This window comes from Pipistrellus kuhlii, unplaced genomic scaffold, assembly GCF_014108245.1.
Source record: "Pipistrellus kuhlii isolate mPipKuh1 unplaced genomic scaffold, mPipKuh1.p scaffold_m20_p_10, whole genome shotgun sequence".
Classification (NCBI taxonomy): Eukaryota; Metazoa; Chordata; class Mammalia; order Chiroptera; family Vespertilionidae; genus Pipistrellus; species Pipistrellus kuhlii.
In genome coordinates this window covers 3,401,335-3,425,444 of record NW_023425405.1, presented here as the reverse complement: position 1 = coordinate 3,425,444, position 24,110 = coordinate 3,401,335, and the positions used below count along the sequence as shown (strand labels likewise).

The window sequence follows — 24,110 nt, the reverse complement described above, 5'->3', positions numbered from 1 at the left end:
CTCTCAGAGTTCCGAAGGTTCTAAGGCAGAATTCTTCCTGGCCTTGTCCAGCTCCTGGTGGCTCTCCCTGGTTTGTGACAGAATAATTCCAGGCTCTGCCTCAGTCCTCACATGGCCTTCTCTGGGTTTTTGTCAAATACCTCTCTGCCTTTCACTTCCAAGGATACCTGTCAACATGTGTAGGGCTCCAAAGAGTAGCAGTTTTGATCCCAGGGAGGCAACCAGTCGATGTGTCTCTCTCACATTGATATTTCTCTCTCTCTCTCTCCCCCCCCCCCCCCCACCCCTTCCTTCCACTCTCCCTAAAAACCAATGGAAAAATATCCTCAGGTAAGGATTACTTTTTTAAAAAAAAGAAGAAAGCTCTTTAAATCTTCAGCATGCATAGGTAGTACATTTCAAATTAGCAGAGAAATATGCAATACTATTTACTGTGCAATTTTTTCACACCATTACTTGTGATATGTTCCTTGAATTTCCCTTCTGAGCATAAATGAGAGAGTTTGTGACTTCAAAAAAATGTTTTCCTTTTTTGAATATGATAGCTATCCTTATGACATTATTTACTTAAGTTAGGATCACTTTCTTTTTGACATTATTTACTTAAGTTGTTAAAACTGTGTATAAAATTTGAGAATTTTTTAAAAAAATGGTATAGTCTTTTTCAATTTATTTTAGGGAAGAAGAGACGGAAGGAGGGAGAGAAACATCAGTGTGGGAGACATACATCAATTGGAGATTGAACCTGCAACCTAGGCATGTACCATGACAGGGAATGGAATGAACCCACAACCTCCCGGTGCACCGGACAATGCTCCAACCAACTGCGCCACATCAGCCAGGGCTACGATATGAGAATTGTAAAAGATCTTATTATAGCCAAAACTGGTTTGGCTCAGTGGATAGAGCGGCAGCCTGCAGCCTGAAAGGTCCTGGGTTCGATTCCGGTCAAGGGCACTTACCTTGGTTGCGGGCACATCCTCAGTAGGGGGTTTGCAAGAGGCAGCTAATCGATGTGTATCTCTCTCCCTTTCTCTCTGTAAAAAAATCAATAAAATATATTTAAAAAAGATTTTAAAATAATAATTTTATTTTTTCTTCCTAGATTAAAAAAAAAATAGGACATATGTGAGGTAATTACTCATGGTGTTAGTGTAGGGAGGCAGCAAGATATTAATAAAGGGCCCTGACTGGTTTGGCCAGTGGATAGAGTGTCAGCCTGTGCACTGAAGGGTCCCAGGTTCAATTCTAGTCAAGGGCATGTACCTTGGTTGAGGGCACATCCCCAGTGGAGGGTGTGCAGGAGGCAGCTGATCGCTGTTTCTCTCTCATTGATGTTTCTAACCTTCTATCCTTCTCACTTCCTCTCTCTAAAAAAAAATCAATAAAATATATTTTAAAAACATATTAATAAAGGGAGGAGCCGAAACTGGTTTGGCTCAGTGGATAGAGCGTCGGCCTGCAGAATGAAAGGTGCCAGGTTCAATTCTAGTCAAGGGCATGTACCTTGGTTGCGGGCACATCCCCGGTGGGGGGTGTGCAGGAGGCAGCTGGTCGATGGTTCTCTCTCATCGATGTTTCTAACTCTATCCCTCTCTCTTCCTCTCTGTAAAATATCAATAAAATATATTTTTTTAAAAGGGGAGGGAGGGGAAGCAAAGGGAAGCAGACATTATTAAACATCATAAAACTGGGGTGAAGGAGCCTCACCAGGAAGTACAGCTTCACACGTCCCAGGGTTGTCCCAGGAGAAGGGGAGGTAGAGACGTGCACAATAGAAGTAAAAATGGTGCAGGGGGAGGTTCTGGACGATACAGGCCTATCAGTCTAACCTGGGAAAGGGACCAATGGGTCGGGTGATGGATCCACCAGAAGCACAAGAAAGCTTGTGAAGTTGATTGGTTATTTTGAAAAATCACCTGTTCCTTCCGGAGCCTGAGATGATAAGAGCCCGGGAGAACAGAGAGTTCTCTCCTGCGCTCAGTAACCCACGCCAGCCCCATCCGTTCATGTGTTCTCTCCATAGTAACCATGTGCCTCGCAGCCAGGTGGTCACCCAAATGCAGGCTCAGGCAGGAGCCTGGATACTGCAGCCCAGCAATGGACGGGAGCCAGGAACACAAGCTAAGCTAACCAGATGGTGAAAAAGACTGGACTGAGCTGACAGATTTTCCTTTCAATATTTTAAAGATGTTTCTCCGCAGACGTTTCATTTGCATCGTTTCCAACAAGAAGTCTCATGTCACCCTTATCTTCGTTCTCCCATACTTAACATGGTCTTGGTTCTTTGGCTGCTTTTAAATTTTTCTCTTTTTTACTGGTTTTAAGAAATTTGGTTATGACATGCCTGGGTATAGTTTTCTACATGTTTCTTGGGCTATGAGAGTATTAAAAGTCTTTGAGCTGTGAGTTTATAGTTTTCGTCAAATTTGGAAAATATCTGGCCATTATTTCCTCAAATATTCTTTCTGTTTCCCTCTCTCTTATCTCCTTTGGCCTCTGGAAATGATCTCATAGCTGTGCTAATTCCATTTTGGGTAGTTTGTGCTGCTATGTCTTCAAGTCCACGGGTCTGATCCAGGGTGTTTTTCATTTTAGACTGTACAGTTTTCATCTCTAGAAGTTTGATTTGTCTATTTACCAAATATGCCATATTTTAAATAATATTTTCAGCATATGAAGTACAGTTATCCAGTTGTTTTAAAGTTCTTTTTTTAAATATATTTTATTTATTTATTTATTTATTTATTTATTTTTTATTTTTTTTATTTTTTTACAAAGAGGAAGGGAAGGGGATAGAGAGTTAGAAACATCAATGAGAGAGAAACATCCATCAGCTGCCTCCTGCACACTCCCTACTGGGTAGGTGCCTGCAACCAAGGCACATGCCCTTGACCAAATCAAACCTGGGACCCTTCAGTCTGAAGGCCGATGCTCTATCCACTGAACCAAACCGGTAAGGGCTGTTTTAAAGTTCTTATCTGCTCTTCTAACATGTGGTTTCAGGTCTGTTTTATTGATTGATCTTAACCCTCATTATGGATCACTTTTTCCTTTTTCTTTGCATGCCTAATAAGTTTTTATTGGATGCCAGACATAGCAAATCTTACTTCATTGGGTGTTGGATATTTTTGTATTATGGAGCTTTGTTCTAGGGTATAGTTAAGCTACTTGGAAACAGCTTAATTCTTTTAGTCTTGCTTTTAAGATTTGTTAAATGGGACCAGAACTGTGCTTAGTGGAGGGCCACTTATTCCCATCACTGAAGAAAGATGCCTCTGAGCATCTACCCAATGCCCTGTGAGTCATGAGGTTCTCCAGCTTGGCTGAGGGAAATGGCAATATTCTAGTTCTGTGTCAGCACTGGGTATTCCTTCCTCAGTCCTTAGTTTAGGGTGGTCTTCTCCCCAGCATTACATAGTTTACTCACACATACACTGAGCATCTCCCGGCCAAATATATGAGAAGGCCCCTCAGGCCTCCACAGTTTTCTTGATGTGTTTCTCCTGTGAATACTAGCTGCCTTGGTGTCCCCACACTCTCAGCAATGTCTCCTCAATTCAGACAGTCTGTCAGGTTCTGCCTCAGTCTCCCTCCCGTGTACTATGGCCTGGAAATTCTCTCAAGGGACAGCAGTAATAATAAAAATAAATATGTTTAGAGAGAAACAAAAGCATAAAGTACAAAGATGGTAATTAGTATCAATAATAACAAGTATAAATGGATTAAATGCTCCAATCAAAAGACATTGGGTAGCTGAATGGACAATATATTTCAAAGTAAAATATTCATGGAGATCTGTGAGTTTTTAAAGAACCTTTAGAAGAACTTTTGAATTGTGGTTTTTCATTTATGTGACAATCATGAAAGACCGATGTACATGCATTTGGAATCGTGTGGACAGTGCCTCATACTGCATAATTTCTGGGGCGGTGTCACTCTGTGCTGATTTGTGCTCCAGGAGAGCTGTTCGCCAGGACGTGGAGAAGTTCCCCAGTTCCTGTCATCACCTTAAAACTGTTGGCAGCAAAACAGCACCAGGTGTTAGACCTTGGTTCAGCAACATTGGTACGGAAGTGCTGGCTAAGAAAGAATTCAGAGGCAAGACTCAAACTGTAAGAGAACGTTTATTTAGAAAGTCACAGGAGAAGAAGTGAACCAGAATAAATGGGCCAGCAAATGAGTTACAGAGGCAATAGCAGGGCCCTTGGAACTTAAGAGAGACACATGCCTTGAGGGACAAGAGAAGGAAGAAAGGTGCAGGCATGCTGGGGGGTGGGGGAGGACAGGAGAGAGGGAGAGAGCATGCACAGGGTCCCTGTCTTTTTCTTTTCTCTCTTAGTGAGGCGGAGAGTCCCTGTCTTAAGGACTTGTCTCTGGAGGTCTCAGGGGGAGGATCTCAATAGAATATTAATCGGTTTTCCAAGGTGTGCCCCCTCAGGGTTGTTTTCTCCACTGATTGGTCAGTGCCAGGGCAGGGGGTCATCAGTCAATGCAGTGGTCCTAACGTCAGCTGTCGCTTCACGTTGTCTGATTTTGCTCCTTCTCTGGGCCTCTAGCTGAGGTTAGAGAATCATCTCCAGGGGTTAATGCTCAAGGGAGTGGTCATGCAAGAGCTTGTGGTTTTGCCCTGTTGCTAAGCGCCAGGCCTCTCCGCCCTGGTGACCCTCTGCACCTGGCCCATCATTCCTACTCTTCTCATGCCTACCTAATACCTACTACAAGCCATCCATTGCCACGAGGCTTTAGTTGGGCGTTTGCATTTGATTCATTCATTCTTCAAGTGATTACTGAGAACTCTCAATAGCAGCCCCATTTTAGGTCCTGGGAATTGCATCATTTTCTTTAAGACTCTGTTCAGCCCTGGCCGGGTAGCCCAGTTGGTTAGACGTCATCCTGATAGGTCAATGTTGCAGGTTCATTCCCCCATCAGTGCACATACAAGAACCAATGCATGCAAAGTATGTAGAACAACAAATACATTCTTCTTTCTCTCTCAAGTAAGTAATAAAGTAAAAAATTTAAAAGAAAAGACTGTGTTCAGCTGATATAACAGGAAATCTAAATAAAGCAGTTTAACCCAATGGGGAGTGGGGAGGGGAATTCTTTTTCTCGCATAATTCCTTTCCCACAGCTCCAGGAAACAGGTCCACATTCCACGGAAGAAGAGGGGCCAAAGAGAGCAAATCAGAAGAGTGTGTTTCTTTTAAAGAACATTTCCCAGTGCTCGTTTCGGCAGCACATGTATTAAAACTGGACCGATATGGAGCAAATTAGCATAGCCCCTGTGCAAGGATGACCAATAAATAAATAAATACTTAAATAAAATTTCCAAAACCCCACCTGCTACTTCTGTTTGCATCTCTTCCCATAGCCACCCTGGTTGGGAAGGAAAGAGGTAAGTGTGTATTTAAACCAAGCACATTGCCACTCCCAGCATACTTTGGGGACGGTTAGGGACAAAAGGAAGGGAGGGAAGAAAGGACAAAAGGTGGTAAACAGAGGGGAGAAGGAAGGACGGGGAGGGAGGAAGCATTTTGAATTGGCAATCGGGGTGTCTGCCAAAGTAGTGAACAAGACAGACAAGATATCTGCCCCCATGCAGCTGCCTTTATTATCTTTGACAACTTAATTTCTGCCACATCCTGATTAATTTCTAGTGATGTTCAAATTGGTAACATTGAGAATTTCCCCCCCTTTTTAAATTTCATTTTTCAATGATAGCTTTTAGTGGTTCCCAACCTTTATTTGGCCATGCCCCACCTAAGCATGTCTAAAATCCTGATGACTACCCGTGACATATAATTCTTACTATTCAAAAAGTGAACTCCTGTTCACGTGGAGGAAGCCTGAAAGGCCATTCACTTGGTCGAAACAAGCTTCCAAAGAACATGCCATCCATGACAGGGAAAAATAAAGGAATAAAAGGACAGTTGAAGTACTGAGGAAGAAATCACTAAGAAATTGTTAAAATAATAATATGAAGTGTTATGAAAAAATAGCAAATAAAGTTTCAAAACATAATGAACTGAAATGCATTAGTATGTCACAATATTTATATACTGTAAATGAGGCCCCTAGAATCATAAGAAATGCAAAAAATTCACTGTTAATAACTCAGTCTCGAATTGCCCCCCTGTGGGGCATGTACCCATGTTGGGAACCACTGGTTTATATTCCACATTATTTTTTATCAGTTTCAGGCATACAGCGTAGTGGCCACACGATCATACACTTTACAAAGTGGCCTCCCTGATATTCCAAGTACCCACCTGGCACTGCTCACAGTCATCGCAGTATTACTTACCACATTCCCCATGCTCTACCGTACTATCCTGGAACTATTTTGTGACTGCCGTTCTGTACTTCTTATTTCTTTGATGCTGGGTGGTGCCCAGGGAAGACAAGGGAGGCCTCCACCAGATCCAGGTTCTTGTCATGGCCCAAGGAGGAAGTAGAGAGCATGACAGAAACATTTAGCCAAGTATGGTAGCTTTTTTAAAGTGACAGTACACACTCGAGACGTGAGAGAGGGCAGCCTAGGAAAATAAGAAGCAGCGATGGTGTCCGGGTGTTGATTCTTATTAAGCGTGGTCAGGGAGGGAGGGGATAGGGCAGTCCTCGGCTTCCAGTCCTGCTGAGGTGCCTGCTGGCAAGGCTCATCCCGTCACTCTGTTACAGGGCGTGAAAAGTTAGGAAAATTCCAGGGCAAGAGGAACAGGGAAACTGAGATAAGAGCATTAAAACAAGGCCAAACAGTGTGGGCAATGTGCAACTGGCTTGTAAATAACATTCATTGTCTTCCCCAAACCAGGGGCACTTGAGAGCAATGGCTAAAAGCCTTCCTAATGAGAGAATTCAGAAAGAGAAGAGGGAGAGTAGGAGGGGAGTCTTTCTCATCCACTTAAACAAAGACATAAGCTGTTTTGGGGAAGGGGAAAGGATAAAAAATTATTTTTTTTTCTTTCCTACCAGAGAAGGCAGCAGATTCAAGGCTTGGCAAGATAAAGTTGCCAGGTGCTTCTCATGAATTCTGGGAGCCCGCACCAAAGTAAAGAGAAACTTTGAGAATAATCTGTACCTAGGTATTCAGCAGAGGATGTTTGAAGCCTATAGACAGGAGGGTATGTATTGTATAATAATTCCTCAAACCCCCTTAGCATTTGCTCCTCAGATTAGTTGAGAGCCCATGTGCATTTCATAGGCTAGGTGTTTGGGTTTGCTTTCCTTGCTTCTTTAATAAACGTGCTTTAATTGTTTTAATGAATGGGCTTTGGCCCTAGCCGGTTTGTCTCCATGGTCGGAGCATCAGCCCACAGACTGAACGTCCCCGGGTTTGATTTCGGTCACAGGATATATCTCTGTTGCAGGCTCTCTCCGCAGCTTGATCCCAGATCAGTACGAGTGCTGGAGGCAACCAATTGATGTGTCTCTTTCCCAATCAATGTTTCTCTCTCGCTGTCTCTCCCCGTCCCTTCCACACTCTCTAAAAATCAATGGAGAAAATATCCTCAGGTGGGGATTAACAAAACAAAATTTTTTTAAGTAAATAAATTGGTTTTATCAGCCGAAACCGGTTTGGCTCAGTGGTAGAGCGTCAGTCTGCGGACTGAAAGGTCCCGGGTTCGATTCCGGTCAGGGGCATGTACATCGGTTGCGGGCACATCCCCAGTAGAGGGTGTGCAAGAGGCAGCTGGTTGATGTTTCTCTCTCATCGACGTTTCTGGCTCTCTATCTCTCTCCCTTCCTCTCTGTAAAAAATCAATAAAAATATATTTTTAAATTGGTTTTATCACAATGCAGCCACGGGCCAAGAACGGTTTGACTCTGCCAAGAACGGTTTGGCTCAATGGATAGAGCGTCGGCTTGGGGACTGAAGGGTCCCGAGTTCAATTCCGGTCAAGGGCATGTACCTTGGTTGCGGGCATATCTCCAGTAGGGGGTGTGCAAGAGGCAGCTGATCGATGACTCTCTCTCATCGATGTTTCTAACTCTCTATCTCTCTCCCTTCCTCTCTGTGCAAAATCAATAAAATATATTTAAAAAAAAAACAAAAAAAAAACAATGCAGCCACGGTCTCTAATTTAAATTCATTTATACGAGAAGACAAGAATCGAGGCTGGGAACAGCCCTCTCCTTCCGGCTCCGGGGACTGTCCTGTAACCTTCCGGGGCTGTGGGCGCCTGTAACACCTCCTCACCAGATCGCAATTTCTTTTACTTTTATTTTTTGGTCCTCTCAATTACAGGAAATTGGGGGTGGGGTTGGAAATGGGGAACAGGTGGTCAGCGGAGGTCACATCTGCAATGTGCCAGCCAAGATGGAAAGGGGGAGTGGTAGAGCATGAGGCTGTTGTTCCCTGTTCTACCTTTCCTGCCTCCCCTTCACCCTTTTCAACCCGCCCCCCAGCTCTCTGAAACCATCTGTCTGGTCTCTGTATCTATGAGTCTGCTTCAATTTTGTTTGTTTTACTCTTTAGATTCCACATATAAATGATAACATACAGTATTTGTCTTTCTCTGAGTTATTTCACTGAGCATAATACCCTTCATGTCTATCCATATTGTCGCAAATGGTAAGATTTTACTTTTTATGGCCAAGTAAGATTTCATTGTATATATATATATATATATGCCTCCACTTTTATATTCAGGTTTCTATTTTTGAGCACCTGGGGTGCTTCTGTATCTTGGCTATTGTAACTAATGCTGCAGTGAACGTAAGGGTATAATATTCTTTCAAGTTAGTGTTTTGGGTTTCTTTAGATATATATACCCAGAAATGGAATCCCTGGGTCATAAAACAGTTCCACTTTTAATTATTTGAGGAACCTCCATACTGTTTTCCATAGTGGTTGTACTACTTTGCATTCCCACCAACAATACACAGGATTCCCTTTTCTCCCCATCCTCACCAATACTTGCATTTGTGGATTTATTAATGACTAGAGGCCCAGGGCACAAAATTCATGCACGGGTGGGGTTCCTAGGCCTGCCCAGCCATCAGGGCCAGTGGGAGCCAGGCTGATCAAGGCCAGGCTGGAGAGGAGGCGATGGTAGCTGGGCCAGGCACAGAGGAACGGATGCCAGATGATGACGTTGCCATTGTTGGTGCCCCACCACCACACAGTTCCCTGCCTCCCCCCCTCCTCCTTCCCTCCCTCACAGCAAGGTGGGCAGATTGGGGCCTGCTGGCCACGAGGAGGGTCTGTGGAAGGTTGGCCAGCAGAGAGAGGTTGGCTATGGGAGTGCACTGACCATCAGTGGGCAGCTCCTGTGTTGAGTGACTGCCCCCTGGTGGTCAATGCATGTCATAGTTACCGGTCGTTGTGGTCATTCCAGTCGCTTAGGCCTTTATATACAGGCAGTCCTCGGGTTACGTTGGACGTACATCTTTTTGTGGTTACATTACCACCTCCCATTTATTTATAAAAATAAAAAGCCCTGTCATTTTTGACGTATGTACATACATATGTGCTTTATGTTGTTTATTATTTATTTACCACAAGTAAAGGTCAGGAGTTGTTATTTTTCTCTTAAATTTTTTTACTGCTTCATTAAATTTCATTACTGCTGTGTATGTGCTCCATGTGAGTGACATAGGTGTTTACGTAGGTGGGTTCCGACCTACGGCAAAAATCACGTCACATCGCATCGTAGGAACAGATCTCCGATGTAACCCGAGGACCCACTGTGTGTAGATGCCTGAGCACAGGGAGGAAGCACAGAGGAAAGGAAGATCCCATGCTCAGCTGCTTCTATAAGCCGATACAGAGCAGGCTTGTGCGGAAAGGCTGCTTTTTTAAAAAGGTAGGCTTGCAGACTTTCCCCTGTTTTGTTTCATTCATACACTTACCGCTTGCTCTCTGGCATTTTCTTGTTGACTTGCTCAGGGCCTGGCTTTCTCCTGGTGAAACCAGACAGCGGCGGGTTGCCAAGTCAATAAGCAGAGACAACGTTGAATTTTTTATGGGTGTTTATCATTCAGATAGCTAGCAATCAGAGAGCAGCAGGTATTAGCACTTTGGAAAACTGCTCTGCCATTTCATTTCTAACAAATGTTTATGCAAGATTAGTGGGTGGGGGAGAATATCTAAAGTTAGTGAGTTCCCAGGGTCTGCCTTCGCTCGCTTGCGAAGATCAGCCCCTAACACCGTCTCCCTGCAGGCGGGCCTGCCCTCGCTCAGGGCTCTGGCTGCCTGATCTCGAGGGCCTGTTCTCCTCCTTGACATGCTCTTCAGTTTCCCGGGGTCTGTAAAAAAGTCCCTCCATGATGTCAAAACAGCTAACCCCTTTCCAAACAAGGTAGCCTGCTCCTGAAACCAAGGCACAGTCATCATTTACAAAAGAACAAGGTTAATGGGTGGTGGAGTGGGTCACAGCTCCCACGGTCACACTGGAGGTGGGCACTTCACTGTCAGATCCACAGCACCCTCCCATGCGCCTAACACTGCATCTGGCCCTGGAAGGAGTTGGAGAATAGTTCATAAAGTAAATAAATTCTGATTTAAAAAAAACCCCACCAATACGACTCAACCCCAACAGCCAGATTCTATAAAATATTTTTTCTATAAAATATTTCTAGCCTGGCCGGCGTGGCTCAGTGGTGGAGTATCCGTCCACCTATGAACCAGGAGGTCATAGTTCAATTCCTGGTCAGGGCACATGCCCGGGTTATGGGCTGGATCCTCAGTGTGGGGAGTGCAGGAGGCAGTCGATCGACGATTCTCTCTCCCTCTCCCTTCCTCTCTGATATAAATAAAAATCTATTTTTAAAAACATATTTAAAATATGCCTAAGCATTACCCAGATCAGGAGGCACTAGATTATAAGGGCCATGAATGCCCTTAAACTGTACGAAGTGTGTGTGTGGAGATTGGTAGGTATGAACGTGCAGGCCCATATGCATTTTTCTGAGAAGACACATCCTAGCTCTTTTCAGATTTTCATATGACTCCCTAACTTCAAACATTGTTAAGAAACAATGTTCTACTGGCTTGAATAGGCCCAAAATGTTCTGCAAGGGTTAGTGGGCATACCCTAATTTATTACTAAATATTTCTACATTTAAAAGAAGAGAGAAACACATGTGTATGTCCACGCCATAAGGACTCTCCCTTAGATGCTAACTATGAAGTCTCTGCCCTGGTATCAGCAGTGACCTTCCTCCGAGTAACCGCCAGGTCACACCCAACAAGCCCAGGGTTCCCTGAGGTGGACCGAACCTGGGGCCTCAGTCCACCTTCCCGGGCGTCTGGAGCTGTCATCAGCCGAAGTGAGAACGGGGGCACCTGCTGGCTCCTCTCAGGAGCTGCCCCGCGAGCCGCTTCTCTGCTGACGATGTCAGAAACATGGTCTCCCTCACACCCACACAGCCCCCCGGAAATAAACTGCAAATAGTCCCCAGAAACAAAAACCGCTTTTCCTTTCCCTTTTTTTTTTTTTTTTTTTTTAGTATTCAGAAACATGATCTTTCTCACGCTCACATAGTCCCCCAGAAACAAACTGTTTTTCCTTTCCTTTCCTTCCTTCCTTCCTTCCTTCCTTCCTTCCTTCCTTCCTTCCTTCCTTCCTTCCTTCCTTCCTCCTCCCTCTCCTCCCTCCCTCCCTCCCTCCCTCCCCCTCCCTCTCTCTCTCTCTCTCTCTCTCTCTCTCTCTCTCTCTCTCTCTCTCTCTCTCTCTTTCTTTCTTTTAAAAATATTTTTATTGATTTTTTACAGAGAGGAAGGGAGAGGGAGAGAGAGCTAGAAACATCGATGAGAGAGAAACATCGATCAGCTGCCTCCTGCACACCCCCTACTGGGGATGTACCTACAACCAAGGTATATGCCCTTGCTCCCAGCCACGAGCTGGATTTACATTAAAATACAGCATGGTCAGCTTGAAAAAACAAGAGGAGTGGAGCTGATTGGACATATTTGTCTAAGGAGCACTGAGGAAACAAAGCAGAGATTGGAAAGAAGTGGGGGGCAGCTGGTTTGCTCAGTGGATAGAGCATCAGCCTGGGAACTAAAGGGTCCTGGGCTGGATTCCAGTCAAGGGTACAGGCCGGGGGTTGCATGGTCGGTCCCCAGTAGGGGGTACGCAGGAGGCAACTGATCAATGATATTTTTATTGACTTTTTACTGAGAGGAAGGGAGAGGGATAGAGAGTTAGAAACATCAGTGAGAGAGAAACATCTATCAGCTGCCTCCTGCACACCCCTACTGGTGCCCGCAATCAATGTACATGCCCTTGACCGGAATCGAACCTGGGACCTTTCAATCCGCACACCGACGCTCTACCACTGAGCCAAACCGGCTTCGGCTAGACCGTTTTTTTCAAGATATGCCATGGACAAAAAAGGGGACCTGTAATAAGTCATAAATTCCTAACTGGGCAAGGTCATGGTGGGTGGTCACACCCCAGGCCTATAACTTTAGTGAAAGGTTTTTTAAGCCAGCCCTGTCCGTTTTTCTTGTGCATCTGGGTTAACACACCTCTGAAATGCTAGAAATAATAACTGCTCCCAAGAGAGCACATAATCTTAACTATCCCGTAATCTAACCCTGCCTTGCTTTCTTCCACCTACTTGTAATCGCCTTTAAATTCCCTCCCTTTATCTCTAATGCATACAAATAACTGCAAACTGTCATTCTCTGGAGCATTTTAGATCTTGCTTCCCAGCAACTATTGTCAGTTTAGCTCAAATAAAACCTAAATTTTTTTTTACAGGTTTGTATATTTCTTAAGCCAACAATCCATTGATCGTGACACAATTCCCATTACCTTTCCTTCTCCATCAAGTCCTCACTTTCCTGCTTACCTGCTTTAAATTCCACAGAATACTATTATAACCTTGCCTCCTTTTCCTTGTGAGTCATACTTTCTTAGCAAAACCACAACTTTGGTTAAATTCAATTTATCCATTCTATACCCACACCCATATAACTTTACATGGCTGAAGAAAAAGCAAGAGCCATATTCACTAGTCTCACTTTAAATTCATTATCACTAACCTTGAGGAGTCCTTCAGTCTCTAGTATGCAATTGCTACCGGTATTTCCCACTGAAACCTATAACTCAGCTCCTGACCAGCCCTTCCCACCCAAACCTTCCCCAATTTTCAACTCCTATATCCTAGGCATTCTTTTTATCTCACATTCCACAAGCCATCTTTTGAAGTCTCAGCCTAGTTATCACCAAACCAGCATTCTCTCAACTGCATTACTGAGCCAGCCTCCTAATTGTTCTCGCTGATTTTGCTCTTCTCTCCACATTTCAGCCGATTCACAGACTTAATGGATCCTAGTAAAACTATCCCAGCAGCTTTTGGTTATGCTGGATTCCCATTTTGCAGTAATAAAATGCTAATTTTAGACCATAGAAAACTACTTTATTGCACAACCATTATTTCACACTATGTTCTGAATTCTTTTGACAAATATTTCCTTTCACATGCACACCACCTTAAAAAGTCATATGTATTTTTAAGAAAGCATTCGAGGTCATAAGACAGAGCCAAAGCTATCAACCTTTTAGGGGATACAAACCCACAAGAGCCCAATTGATACAGCTGAGCTAATCAAATACTCAGACTCCCGGCCCCCGTGGCACAGTGGTTGAGTGTGGACCCATGCATCAAGAGGTTGCTGGTTAATTCCCAGTCTGGACACATGCCCGGGTTGCAGGCTCATTCCCCTGTATGGTGTGTGCAGAAGGCAGCTGATCAATGCTTCTCTCCCTCTTCTTCTCCGTTTCCCTCTCTCAAAAAAATTAATAAAAACATAGTTAAAAAAATCTTTCAGTCTTAGGTTCGCTGCTGGAAAGGCCCGGATGCACCCTGCACGCGATCGAAAGCCCTCGGAGATGTGGCGGAAGGTGCTGAGGCACAAGGTCTGCTACCAGAGCCAGCCATACAGCACTGCAGTGCTTGCTGCCATCAGCGGCACTCCTCCTCCCCCCAATTTCCCTATGCATCGAGGGAGTCCAACATCCCTTGCCTGCTCCAGCGGTGAGCGCGAAGCCAAGGGCGGCAATGGCAACAGTAGCAGCAGCACTAGTGGCTCCGGCAGCAGCTGCTGCCCGGGGACCCAGAGAGGTCTTCGCAAAACCGCCATGCAGGCCTCCCCAGAGACGTTGTGCCACCTAAGAACCAACAGAGAAAGCTGGTGAACAAAACTTTGGTTCTTGTCTTACTTCATTATCTAGGACCTCCAGGATAATGTCGAATAGAAATGGTGAGAGTAGATGTTCTTGCTTTGTTTCTGATATTATGACAAAGTGTTTGTCATTTTATCACTAAATGTAATATGAAACGCTAGGTGTTTTCTGGATGCTCTTTATATTTCTAAATTGAGAATTTTGTCAAATCTTTTTTCTCTAATTAATATGACCATGTGGCTTTTCATCCCTGTATTGTTAATATGATGCTTTGAATGTTAAATCATCTTGCATTCCTAAAATAAGCTTCACTTGGTCATGATGAATTTTTTTTATATAGTGCTTCATTTGCTAATATTTTCCCCACCATTTTGCATCTGTGTTCATGAGGGATGTAGGTCCATGATTTCCTTCCTCTCTTCCTCCCTTTCCCTTTCTCCTCATTCTTTCCTCCCTTCCCTTCTTCCCCCGACTAGGAACTGTGATTAGTACTCAGTTTTCTCTGCATGTGTTGATTATCCTATATAATAAAAGCCTAATATGCAAATTGTCCCCTTGACCCAGAGTTTGACCAGGGGGTGGGGCTAGCTCAATCGTCTGTTCCCCTCCTCCCCTGGCTGGCCCTGCCCGATTGGCCACCCCTACCCTTTTTATTATTTACCCACCATTACAGAGGACAGTGGGTAGGGAGGAGGGAAAACACTTTGATTTAAATGTTATATGGCTGTTTAAGTCTTCTTGAGTCAGGTTGGCTAAATCACATTTGTGTTTCTTCTGAGGTACATTACATTTATTAAAAATGTATTATTTGGTTCTGCCTTTGAATTTTCAAGCTTACTGGCAAAAGTTGTTTGTGCTTTTAGCTGTACCTCTTGTAAACAAAATAATTATTGCATGCCTGTTATCTTGTAATAAAATAATTTTTAAAAATTATTTAAAAATCTTTAAAGATTAATCTAGTATTTACTTCAGAATCATCATCAGACTGTTGAAAATGTCTTAAATTTGCCAATTCATTTTCTTAAGGAATCCCAATATGACAAAACTTGTATTTTAAAAATAGAGAAAACTATTTAACTAAAAATGTCAAAATTGCATATTTTCAATGCCCAACAGTGATTTTTAAAAAGAAATTAAACAATATGCTTTCATTAAGAAAATTTTAAAAATCTATACAACTCAAGCTAATGAAATATTTTATTGTGCATAATAAAAGTGGTATTTTTTTAAAAAACATTTCCAGGCCCAGACATTTGCAGGAGTATGTGAGGAAAGATTTCCACTGGAGTATAATAAGCGGTACTTGATTGAAGAAACCATAGTCCAATCCATTCCCTATATTAAATACTAACATTCACCACAGGCTTGGAATCCCTGTAGCATCAGTAATTGTATTTTTAAAAATATTATAAACATGCATATGATGCACAGGAAGATGGAAAAATTTAGACTGTGACTGCACACCTTATGTACTCCCAGCTTTTCTAATTTACAACCAGTTAAGAATCACAATTTTTAAAGAAAGTATTTTAAAATAACATATGGCTCACTGGTAAGTGATTTTCTACTCAAATAAATAAGAAAATTTTCATCTTAATGTCACATGGAATTTCAGCACTTTTCAATCCAAGAAAAAAAAATCAACTGAGACATGGTCATAGTTCAGGATTATATATATATTACAATTTGCCTTGTTATAATACATTTGTGGCTTCATGATAAAAATAACTCGAGAACATATGGAATTCAAGCTAATTTGCATAACTCACGAGAAAAAAGCATAATATGCATTCTGAAATAAGTTTTTCATTTAATTTTAGAATCTCAAAACAGCATTAGACCTTGGCCTTGTTTAAAAAAAGTTTAGTCAAACACTAAAAGCTAGCTAAATAACCTTCTTGAAAGCTTTAAACACAATTGGTATAGAAAATGCTTTCCCTCTAATCTCAATCTTACATAATGGGAAGAGGTGAGGGGGAAAAGGTAGACAATTTCTTTAGCAGCATATATGGCTAAATCCATCAACCACCATTACTGACCCCTTTAAAAATAACTGGCAAATATCAAAAGTTACACACTTCATAAACCAAAAGACAATAATTTTAGGGTTATGGTAATTAAAATATTTTTGAAACACTTCAAAAACTTTTAATATTAAACTAGAGGAGTCATCTTTTCATTGTAAGAAAGGCGTAACAGAAAGTGAAAGACATTTAAACTAAACTTATTTTCAATCCTCTTTGAAGAAAAGAAATTAAAAATAATGGCTGATTAGCTAAGCTTTGTGCTCTAACCAAACTAATTACAGTGATCTTTAAATGGCAACAGCCCACCTGGCTGGGTAGCTTGATCATTCTGAATAATTTTGCAATAATTTTTTAAAAAACACAAAGACACTAAAATGATCCGATCATGCAATGTTCATCTTATGCATTCTGCATTTCTTTGCCAATCTTGTAGCTGAGGATCTTGTTCCAATCAATTTTAGTGCGTGTAACTGGCAACTGTCGACGTAAGGCTTTGAAAGTTGTGTCCGACATTGTCTGATAATTCTCACTGATGGCAGTCTATGAAAAAAAGTGGTTAAAGGTTAAAGAAATTAAAGGAACAGAACAATTTATAAAATACATATGTGTTTTAGGAAAAACCATTGTTATAGCAGCCTGCTTCATTGCTTTTAAAAGTCAAAATCTCAATATGTTTTAAAAAGCTGTTTAAAAGCAGCTAAAAGAAAATGCTCATCATTTTGAATAATTAAATCAAATGAAATGAAATTATAAATGAGTTAACACATCGCTTTCGACCTTTTGGCTACGATTAAGTGTATAAATGAGTTAACATTTGAGCATTCTAACTTTGGATCTATTTTACTATTATTCACTCAGAACAATTTCATAAATTACTATTTATAAGGAATGAAAACTTGTCCAATCCACAAATTAAATGTTTATGTTCAATGTAAAAAACAAAAACAAAATAAAATACATAATCCAAATGCTTTGGGAAACATTTCCTAAATAAAAATTTCCAATCAGAAACAATCATTTAAAACCTTGGAAATTCTGAATAATACTCGAGTTTTGCTACACTTAACAAGTTTGCCCTTGAAGTAAAAACAAACAAAAAACACACAAAAAAGACTACATCTTACTACAGTGAAATACTGAAAAAAATTCAGGCTTATGACTAAAATTAAAATTTTCAGTGCTGTTATTTATAATATAGATAAAAGAATTTTGAAGATCATACCTGGTATTCATTTTCTGCAGCTTCTACAATCTTTATAAATTCCTTTGCTGTTTGCACCTCATTCTGAATAAAAACAAAACCAAAAGTGAATAAAATATTAATTTAAAACTATACCACTATTATTTTTAAATAGGTATAGTTAAAAATGTTATAATTTAATAACCAATAGAAATTGTAATAAAGGGAAAATACTGTAAGAGAATTATTCTAAGTCCATATAAGATAAAGTGAGAAACACATTCCTAAAAAAAAAACTCAGCACAAATTGACATATTAGTAGTTAATTTTAATTACTATAATAATCATCTCTCACAACACCACAGTCTATAATTTTTGTAGACAATTTCTCTTTCTCTTTTTTGTTAATCCTCACCCGAGGATATTTTTCCATTGATTTTCAGAGAGAATGGAAGGGAGGGGGAGAGATAGAAACACTGATGGGTTGCCTCCCACATGAGCCTCCACCAGGGTCAGGGATTGAGCCTGCAACAGAGAAATGTGCCTTTGACCGGAATCGACCCTGGACTCTATCCACTGATCCAAATTGGACAGAGCAACAAATGTCTCATAAGAAGGATCTTTACCAATGTCAAGCCCCTCAAAAAAGATAATAACTAAATACCCTGTTTATGCATGTTCATAATATAGGACTATACAGAACACAATGTCTCATGGAGAACTAGATATTAGCAAATTTTGCAAGAAGAGTACCACTTAGCACAACACAGATGCCTCTGTGAGAATGTCACAGTAATGTTATATTATTAATATCCTTGGGGCAATGAAAATCCACAAAGAAATAGATGCATGTGCAATGGAAAGAATGTGTGAAAAAACTTTTCAGGGAAATAAAACCAAGTTCAAAGTTTCTCAAATTTGAAAGCTGAACTTTAAAAAACTTCATTAAATTACAATCCTAATAGAGAGAGAAAAAAAAAAAAAAAGCATACAACACAAACATAAAGGTTAAGTACAGGGTCAAAGATGTAAATTTAAGAGCTAAAACTATAAAATTCATAGAAAAAACACTCAAGGTAAATCTTCATGACTGTGGGTTAGGCAATGGTTTCTATTAATGGACCAAAGAACAAGCAACAAAAGAAACTAACGAACTATCGAAATACATCAAAACTGAAATTTTGGCCAGGACCGGTTTGGCTCAGTGGATAGAGCGTCAGCCTGCGGACTGAAAGGTCCCAGGTTCGATTCCAGTCAAGGGTATTTACCTTGGTTGCGGGCACATCCCCAGTAGGGGGTGTGCAAGAGGCAGCTGGTCGATGTTTCTCTTTCATTGACATTTCTAACTCTCTGTCCCTCTCAATTCCTCTCTGTGTAAAATCAATAAAATATATTAAAAAAAAAAAAAAAGAAAGAAAGAAAGAAAGAAAACAAACAAACAAACAAAAAAAACAACTGAAATTTTGCCCAGGCCGGTGTGGCTCCACGGTTAGCACACTGGTCCATGGAGTTAGCGCACTGGTCATGGATTTGATACCTGGTAAAGGGCATGCACCTTGGTTGCAGGTCTATCAATGTGCCTCTCTTAATGGATGTTTCTCTATTTTTCCTTTCCTCTCTCTCTCTTCCTTCTACTCTCTCTGAAAATCAATGGTAAAAATATATCCTTGGGTGAGGATTAATAAAACAAAACAAAAAACAAAACAAAACAAAACGAAATATTCTGTTCTGCAGATGATACTATCAAGAAAATGAAAAAATACATAGAATGGGAGGTAAAATTTGCAAATCATATTTCTGATGCAAGATTTGTATCCAGAATATATAATCTACAACTTAACAATAAAACACAAATAACCAATTAAAAATCTGAATGGATATTTTTAACCCTTTGCACTCTGCTGTCCCCTCTCAGGGGACATCGGAATTCTAGCATATCACTCGGATGTCCCCTCTCAGGGGGGACATTGCAGTTTATTAGTGATTACAGGGAATTGAGTTAATTCAATGCACGTGTCCACCGCAAAGTAGCGTCGAGTAGCTGGTAGCCAATGTCCAGAATGGTTCGGAGTGCAAAGGGTTAATACATAAATGACCAATAAATATATGAAAAGATGCTCATCATCATTATCCATCAGGAATATGTAAATAAAAACCACAAGATACCATTTCATACTAACTAAGATGGCTATAACCAAAAGGACAGACATAAATTTTGGCGAGGATGTGGAAAAATTGGAATCCTCATATATGACTGATGGAAATGTAAAATAATGCACCACTGTGGAAACAGCCTGGCAGTTTTTCAAAAGGTTAATCCCCTATGACCCTGCAATTCCACTGCCACATATATATCAAAGAGAAATTCTAACAAATGTCTGCACAAAAATTTTACACAAAAGGTCATAGCAGCAAAAAGTAGAAAACAACACAAATGTTCAGCAACTAGTAAGAGAATAAAATGTGGTATATGAAATATTACTTGGCAATGAAAAGGGACAAAATATTAATATTTGCTCCAACGTGAATGAATCCTGAAAACATGCTAAGTGAAAAAAGCCAGTCATAAAAGACCAGATATTATAGGATTCCATTTATTTGACAGGTCAAGAATACGTAAATCCATAGTCAGAAAATCAGATTCATGGTTATGTAGCCCCCGAAGGGGGATGGAGAGTGATTGATAATGGGTGCTGGATTTTTAGAGGACAAAAATGTTCTAAATTTGTGTTGATTATTATACAATCCTGTTAACATACTAAAAAACACTGAAATTTATACTCTATCAGGGTGAATGGCATGTGAATTGTATCTCAATAAAGCTGCTAAAAAGAGTTAGGGACTAATGTCCATTATTTACCATCTTTAATCTACCTGAAAACACTTTAATCTAAGCAGAAATATTGCTTGAATGGTACTTCCAAAACTGTTCTAGTTTTACAAAGGATTAGGATTTTTACATTTTATTTTAGAATTAATTACTTACAGACACTGTTAGGGAATCTTGTATGTCTTTATGACTCACTAGCTGAACATTACCATCTTCATAATAATGAACCTATAAAAAAAAGAAATTGCAGAAACATATTATAGGCAGGAACAATCATGATCCTCACGACTTTGACAATCACATCATTGTACGTGACTATCAATTTAAGCTGTAACCTAAACTTCTCCGGCGAAATCCTGACTTTTCAAACCCTAGCAACACTTCCTGACCTCAGTCTAGCGGGAAAACTAGTTAGCAGTTCCTGCAATCCCTCAGGCAAGCCGTCCACTGATCTGACTTCTGGACATTTTTACCTCATGAATATTCTACTGATAGCTAAACTCAAGGTTTCCAAAAGTGAGCTCACAATACTACCCCCCAACATCGCTCCTCTTGTGTGAATTTCTATCAATCATGTAATTCCTCAAATTCAAAGACATTAGTTTATTAACAAAACATTAATTAGTGATTACTATATGTACCTATTAAGAAGGTTCTAGGGACACATAGCTTTAAAAAAAAAAATAGTCCCTGACCTCAGATTTTAACACAACATATCACGTATGTAAAAAGTAAATTAGTAATACTCCAGATTCTCTCTAAGCATTAAGAAAAAAAAGAAAAAAGAAAAAAAAAGGATTTCAGAAAAAGGTAACACTGCACTAGGGTTTAGCAAAATGACTGACAAATCAGGAAAAATAAGGAAACCGAGCTTAGAGAACAGCATACTTTACTAGGTGTACTGGTTAATAATAGCAGATTTTGTAATAAAAAAAAAACATGTTAATTTCAAGAGAAACATCAAAAGTGCTTTAAATTTTCCACTTCTTCAAATGTTTTGAAGTGCTGCTCAGAAAGTGTGTGTGCCATCAACCGGAACAAGTGGTAATCTGAAGGAGCAAGATCTGGTGAATACAGTGGGTGGGTTAATACTTTCCAGGCAAGATCTTTCAATGTGTCTTTAACTCGTTTTGAAGTGTGTGATGGTGCGTCTTCATGAAGCAAAATTATTTTGCTGTGTCTTCTGGCACAATCTGGTCGTTTCACGATCAAAGCGTGGTTCAAATTGATTATTTGTTGTCAGTAGCAATCAGTATTAACGGTTTCACCTGGTTTTAGAAGCTCATAATACACCACACTTTCCTGATCCCACCAAACACAGAGCACTGTCTTCTTTATGTAGCAATCTGGCCTTGCAGTCCATGTTGATGGTTGACCTGGATCAACTCATGATTTTGTGTGTTTGGGATTTTCAAAATAAACCCACTTTTCATAGCCAGTCACAAAAAGAAGACTTTCTTTTGTGCCGTTGAAGCAACATTTTACTGATGACTTTTCAGTTTTCCATTTGTCTTTTGTTCAGTTGATGTGGCACCCATTTTCCTTCCTTTAAAATCTTTTCCATTGCTTGTAAATGATTGGTAATTATTTGTTGAGCAATGTTTAATCTTTCTGCAAGTTATTTCTGAGTTTGACATGCATGTTCATCCAATAATGCTTGTAACTGTTGGTCTTCCAACTTTTTTGGTTTACCTGGACGCCTTTGTCTTTCAAAATCATCGAAATCATCATTTTTAAAGTGTTTAAGCCAGTGTTCACAAGTATCTTGAGATGGAGCATGTTCACCATAAGCTTCCCAAAGTATTCAGCAGCACTTTTCTTGAAAATAATGAATTAAAACTTCCCGCAAATGTTATTTTTTTGGCACGAAATTCGACATTTTTAAGTGTAAAAATATCTATGATGTTAACACCTTCAGCAAATTTGACATATAAAGTTTTGAAGCTTGTTGTCAATACAACAAAATAGCATACACATCAAATTGCATATATATTAACATATGTGTAACTCCATCTATTGAAAAAAAATCTGATTAACCGGTACACCTAGTATGTAGGAGGGGTTGGAGGTACTTATGGATAGATTTTGTGTGAAGTCATGGAGAAAGAGGAGTGGCTGGAGAGATATATATAAGTAGTGAACAAGTCAACTTTGGGCCTGGAATGCTACATAAAAATGTCTAGACTGTCTAGTAGATGAGAGTATACTGCTAAAATGTTTGTAAGCAAGCAAGCAACATATCCAGATTTAAATTTCAAAAATCATCTCTTTTGATGGCAGTGTGAAAAATAGATTACGAAATGGCAAAAGGTCCAGCAATTCAGCAAAATAAAAAGATGCTTATATGAGCAAATTATTTAAAGAACAGACTGAGTGATAGCACTTAATTTTAACTGTGTTTTGAGAATCTGTCAGTTATCCTTGCAAATTCTTGATGACTACAGAGAATGCATTATAACATTATTTAAAAGATGAAATCAGCACTACTTGTTTTTCCAATTTCCTCAACATAAGGATCTGAAGAAGAAATGGGTTATTTTATATTATAAAAATGTAAACTTATGAATCATTGTTTTTCTATTCAGAGATCACTAAACAAAGTCTTTTTATTTCATACCTGAATTTTCAAGATGCCAACCACTTGAGTGGTTGAAGGAGTGATTGTAAACTTCCACTCTGACCTCCAACGACCATTCCTTAAAAATAAAAACAGCAGCTGTAAATAGGTAGGGAAAATAAATTTTAAGTGACAGATTTAAATTGAATGTTACAGCCTGGCCAACATGGGTCAGTGGTTGAGCATTAACCTATGAACCACGGGGTCATGGTTTGATTTCTTGGGCTCAATCCCCAATATTGGCGCATGCAGGGAGCAGCTCTTCAATGATTCTCTCTCATCATTGAAATTTCTCTCTTTCTCCCTTCCTCTCTGAAATCTATTTAAAAACACTTTTCAAACATTTAATGTTATAGCATGAGAGAATGTGGGGGATGAATGCTGGATATTCATTAAACTAAAATATAATATATAAGCTACCTTTAGAAAAAAATTTAAGCTACTTCTTCAATGGACTCACTTATGTTTTAATTAAGAATAAATAAATGTTCAGATTATCAGGAGCTTTTGCAAATCAATACAGTTTAACATCCACTGAGAGATATAAAATACCAAATAATTTAAAAAGGAGAGTAGTACAAAATTTTTTTAACTGATTTTTTTTTTTTTTTTAGAGCAAGAAAGGGACAGGGAGAGGGAGAGAGACATGAAAAGAGAGCAAAACATCGAACACCTGCCTCCTGCACACCCCCTACTGGGACTAAGTCTGTAACCTGGGCACGTGCCCTGCCTAGCAGCAACCTTTCATGGCATGAGATGATACCTAACCAACTGAACCACACCAGCCAGGGCAATAACACAACATTCTTAAAGAGGTTCTGATATCTAGAAAGAGAAGGGCTATAAAGAATTATATTTCTTTGCACTTAATATTTGTATTTTAATGAGATTCTTGTGATATGTGGTGTTTAGAACTTTGGAATATCATATAAAACTTGTCTTTTCCAAAAATTGGAAATCATTTTCAACTTCAATGATACAGTATTCTTAGTGGTAGTTTAGGGAAAAAATTCATCAGATATATAAATAGTGAGAACAGAAAACTCAAGGACAGACATTACCTTTATTTTACATATGCTAGAGTTCAAATAAATTATATTTTTGAAAATTAATTAGTAAACTGACTATAACAAACTTAAAGGTAAAACTTAGTAGCAAGAATTTTCTTGTAAGTAGTTGAGATTCAACAAGATTGATTTTATTAACATATCCTAACAAATAGTATAAATTAATAGTGATTTTATGAAGACTTATTTATTTAGAATACTGGTAGATTAATGCTACAGGTTTTCAAGATTGACATGAAGAAATCTTT

The 24,110-nt window shown here is 39.9% G+C and overlaps 1 protein-coding gene and 1 non-coding gene across 2 annotated transcripts in view; one reads left to right on the top strand and one right to left on the bottom strand.

Annotated features, from left to right (window-relative positions):
• The first annotated feature begins 5,223 nt into the window (after positions 1–5,223).
• On the top strand, positions 5,224–5,331 carry LOC118714603. The gene has a single exon (XR_004986614.1). It is a non-coding gene; the product is annotated as a U6 spliceosomal RNA (small nuclear RNA).
• A 9,989-nt stretch (positions 5,332–15,320) lies between these two features.
• CAPZA2 (capping actin protein of muscle Z-line subunit alpha 2) overlaps positions 15,321–24,110 on the bottom strand; it is a 44,924-nt gene continuing 36,134 nt past the window's right edge. Inside the window, exons 7-10 of the mRNA XM_036425055.2 lie at positions 22,796–22,874; positions 20,335–20,406; positions 17,391–17,453; positions 15,321–16,708 (exon numbers count right to left, since the gene is read on the bottom strand). Of these exons, the coding sequence (XP_036280948.1) occupies positions 16,568–16,708; positions 17,391–17,453; positions 20,335–20,406; positions 22,796–22,874 (355 nt within the window). The 3' untranslated portion in view covers positions 15,321–16,567. The remainder of the gene's footprint in view (positions 16,709–17,390; positions 17,454–20,334; positions 20,407–22,795; positions 22,875–24,110) is intronic.